This window comes from Uloborus diversus, chromosome 2, assembly GCF_026930045.1.
Source record: "Uloborus diversus isolate 005 chromosome 2, Udiv.v.3.1, whole genome shotgun sequence".
Taxonomy (NCBI): domain Eukaryota; kingdom Metazoa; phylum Arthropoda; class Arachnida; order Araneae; family Uloboridae; genus Uloborus; species Uloborus diversus.
This window is the reverse complement of record NC_072732.1, coordinates 189144107-189155931: the sequence shown is the minus strand read 5'-3', so window position 1 is coordinate 189155931 and position 11825 is coordinate 189144107. Positions and strand designations below refer to the sequence as shown.

Genomic DNA, 11825 nt, shown 5'->3' with positions numbered 1-11825 from the left:
TATTTCGAAAGTGATAACATTGACGTCCACAAATTATGAAATTTTTCAATGCTTCTCTAATTACAAATAATAATATTTTTCTGAAAATGCCGTCATCACTTTGTTTTAAGGATTTAAGACTTATCATTTTGCTCGAACTCAATAGAAATTTTATAAATCACAAAAAGATTACTCGCATTAAGCGGGGTTTGCTCGTTTAAAGAATTTTTCTCCCATAGACTTAACATTGTATCAATCAAATGTTTCTATTTCGTCATTAAAACCGAGCTCTCGTTAAATCAGAGATCGTTATAAGTAAATTTGACTGTATCACACTTTTTTTGGCTAATTTTACTGAACTACGAATCCCAAGTGTGATTCTACTGAGCCGCTAGAGGCAGACCTCAAATTCAGACCAGACGTTCTTGTACGCAAATATCTGCTAGGGGTAACTTACTGAACTACCAAATAATGTACAAAATTATATTGATTATGCTAGAGTTTAACTGTGACGAATGTTTGATTAGTATCGTGTTACTCTACCCTCCATTGAAAAAACGTATTGGCTTTCAATTTTGCCAATACATTTGTTTCTCATTTTTCAAAAATATTTTTTTTCTAAAAGAGCATGATCAAAAACATAGGGAAAGTAACCTTTTTTCATAGTTTTGATTCATTTTCTTGTTAAAAAAAAACTATATTTAGCCGTTGTTTTTATTTTTGTTTTTGCTATTTTTCTGCTGACGTCACAAGTGAGTAAATCACTAAAGTTACCAGAATAAAGTTTCAGGACATAGCCAAACTTCGCTAAATGAATATTTTATTTAACTAAGAATTCTCGTTCTGCAAATAAATTGCTCGCGATGAAAAAATTATCAAAAGGCGATATCTTGCCAGAAAAGACAACCACGCACTCCGATTCAAGATGACTTTCATCACTTGTGACGTCACACGATGAAATACTTAGATTTTAAAGTCAGACATTAAAAAAAAAATTAATTAAAAATTAAATGTTAGGAAAATAAAAGTATTTTTTGGTGTCTATGTTTTTTTTTTTTTTTTTTTGCTTATTCTACTAATTTCGGTCACTAAAAGTAGTACTTTTGACGGAAGGAAATAACCCCATTGCATGCCATTTTAGTTTAACATATTTTCTGGTGAAGCAAGTATATTTTCTGTAGTCACTTTACCTGTAGTTTACTAGATCTTTCATGAATATCACAATCAATTTTTGCATTACAGACAATTAAGGTAAATGTACCGAAAATGGGTCAATTAAAGAACATTGTTTATCGCCAAAAAAGGTAGACGCGGCCCATAATAGGTACATAAACCTCAAAAATTATTTCTTTTGATGCTTTCATGTAGGAAGCAGTCATTTTAGTGTGTGGTAGTCTTTCGAAGCTTTAGACTTATTTTAATAATAATGAATGATCATGTTGTAGTAAACAAATTGTTTAAACTTAAAATCACATGAAAAATACATATAGACGAAGCATATTGGTTCAATTGAAAAATACATTAATTAATTTTTTTTATTGCAATGCACAAGATTTTATCACTTATATGAAATTAAAAAAAATAATGATTGAAAAGAAATTATTCAGTTTGATGCTCAGAAATGTTATAAAATTTACAAAGTTGTGAAACAAAATGTTGCAGTTTGCAAATTTTGACTTGTTTTTATCAATCACAAGAAGCAAAAATACTGATAGTAAAACCAGTTTGATGATTATAACCAAAATATTCAGCTCATGGTTTATTCGCCAGTTCGGTCGGTGATATCAAAAAAACAGGACATGGTTCTGTTTCTACGCCCTATATTAAGAAAAGAGAAGAAAATAAAACAAATTTATAAAATAAATTGATAAATTTTAAAATTGCTGGTGAAAGAAGCAAACTTTACAATAGATTTTAAATTAAAATCTCAATTTATCTGTGAGCATAGTTTAGGGGTACTCGCTACACCAATAGGATCTACTACACTACTCAGAAAAACTACATTTTTTCTATAGTGAACTACAACTTCTTTTATGGTATGAATTCGGCTGTCGCATTTTAATTTACTGTCTGGTTCAAATATCTGTACAAATGATGGTGAAGATTGAAAGAAAAAAATAACAAAAAAATAGTTGCTGCTAATAAGATACTGCAACAACTTCTTTTTTTTTTTTTTTTTTTTGCAATATAACAATTGCAAACTTCTTTTGAAATATTTGATTTTGTTAAGTGTTTAAAGCTCTTTAATTTCGTATAAGAATTCTTACATCGAGAGTTACGGAGCAAAATATGTTGTACAAACTACAGAAAAAATGTGGCGGCTACAGCATACTTTCACTACTTATTGTTCGCGATGACCGACTACTGATTTTGGTCAAGTCTCAGACCCAGTTGTCAAGATTCCTTGTGCAAAACTTGATTTTACGGATATTTTTTTACACACATACAGGGTGTTCGTAAAATAAAAAAAAGGTGGGGTTTCAAACGAATATGTTTCTACAAGAAAAGTATTTCTACAAAAACGATTTTTTTTTTAAATACTGAAATCATTCTGAAGATTTTCTGTGTTCTTTTCCCTTTATCAGCGTTTCTTAATTTGTTTCGTAAATGGAACATTTTTGAATGCAAACTTTTTTTTTTTTTTGTCGAACACCTGTTTATTCCTCAACGGTAAAGTTTGAATGCTCACATTTTCGAAATGGTTTGTTTTGAATAAAAAGATCTTTTTTTGTTTAAAAAATTATTTTTTGTCTTAAAAAAAGAATAATTTCAAAACTAACAAAAAATGTTCTCCAAAAACCTACAACTCGTTTCAAACAAGATTTCAAAGTTTTATTAATCTGAGTGGTAAGGTAGGGTAACGACCCCAGTAATTGGCACTTTAAGAGTTTAATCTTAAACTTACCACTGTTTACATTACTTACAAAAAAAAATATTCAATTGCAAATATTTTTGTATCAAAGAATACACATCTGTGCATCTATTTAGTTCACTAAATGGAAAAATATTTAAATTGATATTTTAATTGTATATATAGAGCTACCAAAATCACCAGTAATTGGCACCTGATACCCCAGTGTATGACACCTTGTGATCCCGTAATTAGACCATGTTATTAGAAATGGAAAATCACTTTTTTTTTCACTTTTAGATTACATGCAAAATTTATCATCATCAGAAACATAGTTAATGTTATTTTAAAGTAGGTAATTTTGCATAAATTAATGTTAAAGAACACACCTTGATGTTGAAAAAGTATTTTAGAGAAATAAAAATAAATTTGGAGTGTTGCATGGAAAAAAAATATCGAGATTATTGCTGCTTCATTAGTTGATATGCAGTTTTTATTTTACGAATTATAACTGTTTCCACAGAAAAAGGAATATTAAACCGATACTTCTAAGGGACATAAAAAAATGAAAAAATTCTTTACTGTCGTAATATCTGACTGATGGCCAAACATATTTGTTTTTTATTGCTTCTCCTAAAAATTTAATAGTATACTCTGTAGGATTCAAATCAATAGTAGAACCCATTTATTATAGTTGTTGTAAAATTATCAGAAATCAACTAGCAAAACTGAAGCACGACTAAATGGCATCCACCATTACTTCAAAAACCCAAAAACGGACAAAAATATACTTCTACCCACTCAAAGTAACGTCTTTCAACTGAACAAAATTTTTGACCAGAGCCGTAACCAGACTTTTGTTTCGGAGGGCACCAAACAAAAACATTTATATGGTCTATTATATCTGGTTTCATGTGCATTCTATTGATTTTTGTTACAATAGATTATCCAAATGGAAGGAGGGGATGTTCTTACAAAACGCCAATCTTGTTACATAATAAATGAATTTCTCAATAACTACCATAAACACACAATGAGTTTGTACAATTTTTCAATCATACTAATTTCATTTCACAAATAAAATTTAAATAATAATAACTACAACAATATTATTTTTGTCACTAAAAATTAATTAATTAATTAATTAATTAATGGAAAGCATTTCTTTGGATGAAAAATTTCGGAGGGGGTTTGAACTAGGGTTTCCAATTCCGCGCCGAATTCATTCCCGCTGGATTTCGGGATTGTAAGGAGCTAATCCCGCGGGTTTCCGGGATCCCGCGTGGTTGACATTATTATTCTAAAAATCAAATTTTTATTTCAAATAGAACTAGTATGTTGTGGCCATTACGAAACTTTCTTCTATATTTTTCTTTTTTTTTTTTTCTGATCCCTCCCCATGCTTGACGAGAAAGCAATATTCCCAACAAAAACAAAATTACACATGCAAAAACTTGACGACCATCTCAATGTCTGAATTATTACAAAAACAAAGCAAAGAGCGAAAATTGAAAGTTATTTTAAAAGCCTTGCTTGAATTAATTACAAATATTTTATTTGTTAACAAACATAAAATGGCAACAGTTAAAACTTTAAATCATTGAGACAATATTTCCGATCATTTCCATACAATTAAAATAACGAGAAATACGCAGACGACAATCTATTACGATTTATCTTTCTTATTGTTGCATTAATAAAGCTATTTTTATTCGAAAAAAAAATCAACACCTCTTGGAGCGATTGACGTCAAAATTGAACCAAAGCCCGTTTACATATGGATTCACATATATTCCAAATTTCAACCAGAACGTAGCATTATTTCTTGAGATAGGGCACTCACAATGGAAAAAAAGAACGGGCGATTGCGCTACCCCCTTTTTAGCTGTTGACACCAAAATAAAATCAGCTCTTATACCCACTAAGGGCTACTTGCCGATAAATTTTTCTTTCATTCTGTTCATTATTTCTTGAGATACAGCAGTCACAATTGACGACAAAAAACGTTCTATAGCTCAACCCCCGTTTGAGTTATTGACACCAAAATTCATTCAGCACCTGTTCCTGTTAATGGCAACATATGGACCAAATTTTGTTTGATTCCGCCAGTTACTTCCTGAGACGTGACTCCCTGACGTTACACACACACATACACACAGACAGACAGACATTTTCCAAAAATAGTCAAAATGGACTCAGCACACCTCAAAACGTTCGAATCCGTCAAAATTCGAAATTCGAAAATTTGTACGAATCCAATACTTTCTTCTATATATTAGATATAGAAGAAAGTAAAAAGTTATGCTTCTTTGGAAGGCCTCCTTCTATTACTTGAATTAATGGCCGTGCCTTGAATTCCGTTCAGCAATAGTAAAGCACTACAAAGTCATATCTTAATTAGCAGTTATCGTTTGGTAAGCAAAAGTGTGCCGCTCGTATGGGAAGGGAAAGGATTTTTGCTCTAAAATAATGCGCTTGATAAAAACATGTGCTGTGGCTCCACTGCAGTTAATTTTACGGAAATTAAAAAGTTGTGAAAATTTAGAAAAAGATCCGAATTAACTTCATCACCTTCTAAAATACATTTTTTTTTTTTGTGCTGGGTTTTTGCTCAAGAACTGCAAATTTCAGATAAACACGTTGTCTGTTGGATATGTGTTTTGCTGTATCGAATTTAACTTGCATTACATTTGTTGCTCCTAAACACTGTTCATTCTATCAGTGAATTTGATTCACTGCAACAAGAGGCGAATACTGCTTTGATTTCACCATTTCACTAAGTCGCAGTCTCAGTAAAAGCGTTTGGATAACTTTGCAAATTTTACCTCAGACTTTAAAGAGGAATTCAAAAAAATGAGCAGCTCATGCAAGTCATCCTGTGTTTCATACAAGTTTCTGTCGTTCCTTTTAAAATCGTGCCGAATATATAAATAATGTCAGATATTTCTTTGCTTTCTTCTTATGAGTGCACTTTTTGTAATTTAAAAGTTTTGAGTGCATTACTAAAGCTTACAGAAGTGCTCCAATATTGCATTCAGACTTCTCCAGCGGGTTTTGGACTATGTAATACATCTCCTCTATTTTTTTCTAAAACGTAATTTAATGGATTTTGAGTTTTAATGATGGTTTTTCAAAATGCTTATAAGTTTTACGCATTTTCTCAATTACTAAACGTCTGAAAATTGAAACCTCGAATGAGAATACCAATTCCTTCTCAAAAAAATCTGCTCTATTTCTATTGTGTTCTTAAATGGTAAATCCATCGTTGGTCATATGAGGCACACGTTTTTTCTTGCTCTTCTTGATGATATACGTGGAAGAACTTAAGCTTCATATTATGCTTGTGAAAACAGTCGTTTTATAAACGGCAAAAGCTGGAAAACGTTTGAATAGAAAAAAATTTGCGGGATCTGAAATTCCGCGGGACTGAGAGCAAAATCCCGCGGGATTAATCTCGGTAAATATCCTACGAGGTCCCGCCGGATTCGGGATCGAGATTTCGGGATTGGAAACCCTAGTTTGAACCCTATAAACCACTCCCTTGCATACGGCCCTGCAGATCAAAATGTACAATATAATTTAAGTCCGATTTTAATGGATTGATGTACATGCTTCCCTTAAGCCAGAGAAGAAGCTTTCGAAACAAAAATGGCTGATTTGACACAAACCACAATTTTTTCTCTTTCCCATGCAATGCTACCATTTAGTCATATGAATTGAAGTTGTAATCTTTAAAGTAAACGTACGTTCAGTTGGTATATAGCCTTCTACTTTTAGAAGATTGGATACAAATCTTATTTTAGGACATTTTTGTTGGAAGTGCCAATCACTGGTGACCTGCCAATTACTGGGGTTGTTACTCTACCTATTTTTACTACAGCAGATACACCCTTAATATGGTAGATACACACTTAATATAAGGCTTTATGGATGAAGTTACAATCTCAGATGAGGTTCAACCCGTAATCCGTTGTGATATTTAATTTTTGCGACACATAAGTTGAGAACATAAATTTAGTTGCAAATAATAAAAGGGCCAACAAGGAATTTCGTGACAATTGAGAACATTAAATTTATTAAATTACTCGAGAACATGACGGAATAGTAAATTTAAGTTTCTGGTGTAGGAATTATCAAGTGACACTTGATTGTATTTCAGAGCTGCTATAATTAAAGGCCTTACATTCACAATAAATGGCTTTTTTATTCTCATTGTTATTTTATCAGCTGTTCATTCAGTAAATACGGAAAAAGGCTTCACACAAACTTTATTTTTTAAGTAACTGATTTGAACGCTTTGAAATGAAACAGAAAGAAAGAAAAGTTTTGCGGAACTATTGAGTCATTTCCATGGAACTCTGTGGTTCCGCGGAACACGATTTAAGAAATTCTTGCCTATATGTTCCGTCTGACGGATTGATATCCATATTAGATATTTGGCCATAAAAAAAATAATAAATAAAATCATTTGTTACATACTTTCGATTTTATCAAATCAAGAGTTTTTGCCAAATTCTGTAACGTATTCATGTCTAGATAATGATCTTTTAATTTATTAAATTCTTTATTCTTCATCAACACTCCAAACATACGTCTTCCACAATATCTGGAAAATATTAAAACCCTTTGCATAAATTACAATATTTAGTAGATTTTTGCGCAGTTCATAAATATCACATCAGTACCTATAACATTTTAGAGCTACATACACTGTTTCAGTTATTAAGTTCTAAAACTTTAGTAGTTGATTAGATGTAACTAATTTACCTAGTGAGGGCTGAACTGTCCAATACAAAAATAGCTGCCGCTCTGAGCATGTGGCTCGCTATGTAGCCAGTTAAACTAATTTCTGGTCCCATTTTTTCGGTTAAGTAGAAAAGGAACTGAGCTGCGGTTTCTTTGGCAGTCCGATTTGCATGTCTGAAAAACAAATCATGATTGGGCAATTGTATTTCAATAAAAGTATCAAGTGATCCACAAGATATCTTAAGCAGAGTCCAAATGTATTAGATCCTTGTTCGTCGCATGACCTTCATGAAGGACATGGGTTTTACTTCTTAAAATCCATTTAAATTTTGAAGATTTCCAGAAGCATAATGAATATGATGTTTTTTGGCGCAATGACGGATGTATCTTATGAGATACGATTGCTACTGAGCAAATAGTATTGAATTTTGTTCCTGGAAATCTTCAAGATTTAACTGCAATGTATTAATGTAGAGACCAGGTTCTTTACTTAGTGCATGCAACGAAGCAAGGAAATAACATTTTGTAATCTGTTGAGAGAAAAACTGATACGTCTGTTACCATGGAATTGTCTGGTTGTTGTAAAATGGAAAAAAAAGATTTCTGAAAGAGCAATTTTAGCAAAATTTTTTAGAGCACACCTGAGCTATTTGGTTGTTTCCCATTTTTCAGAAACATTTTTTTTTTCTGAAAGAGCGTGGTCAAAACGCAGAATTACTTTTCCCACCCTTAAATTTGACTTATTTTCTCTCTTAAAAAAAAAAAAAAAAAAAATCTTAAACAACATTCAACCATTGTTTACATTTTTGCTGCTGAAGTCACAAGTGAGTAAATCGCTTGGGTTACCAGAATAGTTTCAGGATACAGCCAAACTTTCCTAAATGAATAGTGAAAACAATTATCGTTCCGCTGATAAACTGCTCGCGGTGAAAAAATCATTAAAAGTCAATATCTTGCCAGAATAGGCAACCACTCGCTTTGATTCAAGATGACTTTCAGCACTTGTGACGTCACACGATGAAACATTTTTGTTTTAAAATCAGACATTTAAAACATTTAATTAAAAAATAAATGTTGGGAAAATAAAAATATTTTCTTTGTCTATGTCTTTTTTTTACTTATTCTATTAATTTTAGTGACTGAAGAAAACAACCCCTTCCAATCGTAATTAACTAACAGTCACAGAAGGGAAAATGGCCTTGCTCTTCAATGACAGAATTAAAAAAAAAAAAAAATCCTGAGCAGTTTTCATAATGACTCAAAAGGACAAAAAACATTTCTGGGTCGGAAAGGACAATTTAAGTATTCCTGTAGTTTTCAATTCTTCCAACAAAATGACACAACAACGCAGAAAGGTTGAAGACACACCCGTGCATATGGATCCGGCAAGATCATGGGCGCCCATATGCGAAATTTTAAGCGGGGGGGGGGGGGTTCCCCCATGGTTTAGCAGGATATTTTCCCCATAGAAACAGATTTCAGTACATGTTACAGTTGTTAAAGTTTGACATTTTTAATAAATTGATCATTAATGGCTTTAGAAGAAATGATTTTACATTTTTGCAAAGAAAAAAGTACTAAAAGCAAGAAAGTTCTAATTTCTAAAGGGAGGGGGGCTTGAGCCCCCACTTGCCCACCTATATGGGCGCTCATGGACAAGACCATTTTTTTACCTTTAGTTCATGTTGCTACAAAAGCGTGTTAAAATATAAGCTTTTGTAGAAGCTTTGTTGCTAAAATTAATGTGAAAAAAAAATAATGAAATAATACTTTAACGAAACTAAAAAGTTTCGTCAAGTATCATTTCATTTAATTTTTAATTTTACATTAATTCTTGTTGTGAGACGCAATTAGACATAATCAAAAAAGTTCAAGGCTTACTTGCACCCCTCGTTTGCCAAAGCTAGAGCAGCTTTCTGAGGAGATACCGAGTTCGCTATCCGGAACAAGCTTATGATGACAAGACGGAAAAGGGCGGCAGAAGTTCGATTGCCAGATTTCGAGAGGAGGGCCTGGATAATCACCTTCAGTTTCTGGAAAAGAAATACAACGAAACCTCGATTTTACGTTTCTCAAGAGGCTGAGTTAAAAAACGTAAAATGCGGGAAATACGTAGAAAGCAAAAATCAAATCGAAAAATAAAATGCCGGTAATAAAGATTGTTCTTTCAAAAGGTAGGGGAACGTGGGGCACCTTAGGACACTTTTTAGATGATGATTTTTAGAATTTTTATTTTTAAACTAATTTTAGCTGAACATGCAATTTAGGTATTTTTGCTTCAATTAAAATTTATTCTACTCCATTATTTCATCAAATAAAATTTTCATTAAAAATTAAAAATTCATTACAACGTCCCAGCCTGCCCCACTAGGTGGAATGCCTTGGGTCACCTGCAGTAATCCTAATAATTGTCATCTTAAGTAATTGAAACGTTATTACTAAGAACATTTTCTGCTGCTTTTTCAAGAGCAGACGCATCAACAGCAGGGAACTTCCTATTAATCTTTTCTAGATCTCACTATTTCTGTTATTTTAATATTGTAATACTTTAACCTAGAAAGAAAAATCAATTTTCTGTATAATAGTAGCCATTTTCTAAATTTTAGTTCATTTAAGGTCATCAGATTTATTAAGTGCAATGAAATAGCCTTTTTCTGTAGTGTACACTGGTGGAGCAGCTCGGGACAGTTTCCCAACCTGCCCCACCTCTGTGTTCCAACCTGCCCCACTTATATTATTATTGTATATGTCGAGAAGAAACCACTTTCAGAAGACTGTGGAATGCATTTGTTTCCATAGATTAAAATAAAACGACGTGGGTTAGCTTTGAAAAAGTGCAAAAGAAAATAATGTTGTTAATTTCAGTACTTTATTTTTAAATTAGGAAAATTCCCCCTTTAAAACGAGACAGCAGTTTTTGCATACCAGTCTATCCAAACAATCTCATCTACAAAACTGCTGTTGTGGAAATGGTTTTCATTCATCTAAGAACTCGATACGTACCACATGTGCATTGTGCAAACGTTTCGCATAAAAGGATGGCAGCAAAAGTGTGGTGTAGTTCTGATAACTTGAGCAACGACCATGACAATATTTTCTCCTTTTTCTTCGGGTAATAAGGAAGGGTAGACTGAGATGGGCGCATAGACCTTGAACTGTCATGCCACTGCGTTTGGTTTGGAATAAGGAAGGATAATTGGTGCTGAGTTGGAACTGAGTTAAATTCGTTGTAGTTTTGTAGAAGTATTCCAAATTAAATCCCCTATCCGCGCCAATAACCAGTCCCCTTTTCACTGAACTCCACAAGAAGAGGTAAACGTTATCAAGGCCATAGCTCAACTTACCAGAGCCATATTCTGTACACTTACCGATTCCCAGCATTTTCCCATTCTGGCATACACGTGTCCAGCGGTGAGAATTGCTTTTCCGGCAACAGACTGACGAAAGCTCTTAATTTCAGCACAAATGGCCACCACAATTTTGCCTCCACTGTCGCTGATAAGCTCCGGGTGGTGCATGGCGAGGACGATGAGAGTCGTCATGGCATCTTCTATGTCCTTCCTGTAAACAAATAAGGAAGGAGTAGAAACTCTTTTATCCGCACCCGCGTAATCTGAAGGTCCATTAATACGAACGTCGTTGAGATAAAAATATTGTAACGGATTCGGTGCGACTTCCACTTTCTTGAAATGAAGACACAGTTCTTGATAAAAACACAGGAAATTTATTTACACTATGTACAGGAAAGATCTTCAACAACTGCTAAATTATTCATCAGCAATTAAGCAATTATCACACAACACCGTAAACTCAACGTTTACACACGTATTTACTTCCAAATACGAAAACAACACAGCGAAATGCCTCGCTATAAACAGAGCAAATACACACGCTCAGTTCGAAATCCTCAATCGAAACTAAACTGTTTATCCATCGCCAACGGCTTAAATACACCGAAAAGAAATTTCTCAAATATTCCACACGCTTCTCGAAATGCGTTGACCGTTATCAAATTTTATCAATGAACAAAAAGGGAATAGGGGTCGTATATTTTAGCCATATGAAAAAGGGGTTGTATATTCATTACGGGAAACTATTTACAGGTTACGTTACTACAATAATTACTATTTACAGGATTTGTAACATTGCCCCCTTCCCAAGGACTGCACGTCCCGGGCAGTACAATCCCCAGAAAGGGTGCCAAACTTCTATCACATGTTCACAAATATACACATTAATTAATAACTAA

The 11825-nt window shown here is 33.1% G+C and overlaps 1 protein-coding gene across 1 annotated transcript in view; it reads right to left on the bottom strand.

The window, feature by feature from the left end:
• Positions 1-4052: 4052 nt before the first annotated feature.
• The window catches only part of LOC129216723 (uncharacterized), a 38107-nt gene continuing 30334 nt past the window's right edge, over positions 4053-11825 (bottom strand). The window contains exons 6-10 of the mRNA XM_054850940.1: positions 10945-11137; positions 9458-9609; positions 7598-7750; positions 7310-7436; positions 4053-4130 (exon numbers count right to left, since the gene is read on the bottom strand). Of these exons, the coding sequence (XP_054706915.1) occupies positions 4053-4130; positions 7310-7436; positions 7598-7750; positions 9458-9609; positions 10945-11137 (703 nt within the window). The remainder of the gene's footprint in view (positions 4131-7309; positions 7437-7597; positions 7751-9457; positions 9610-10944; positions 11138-11825) is intronic.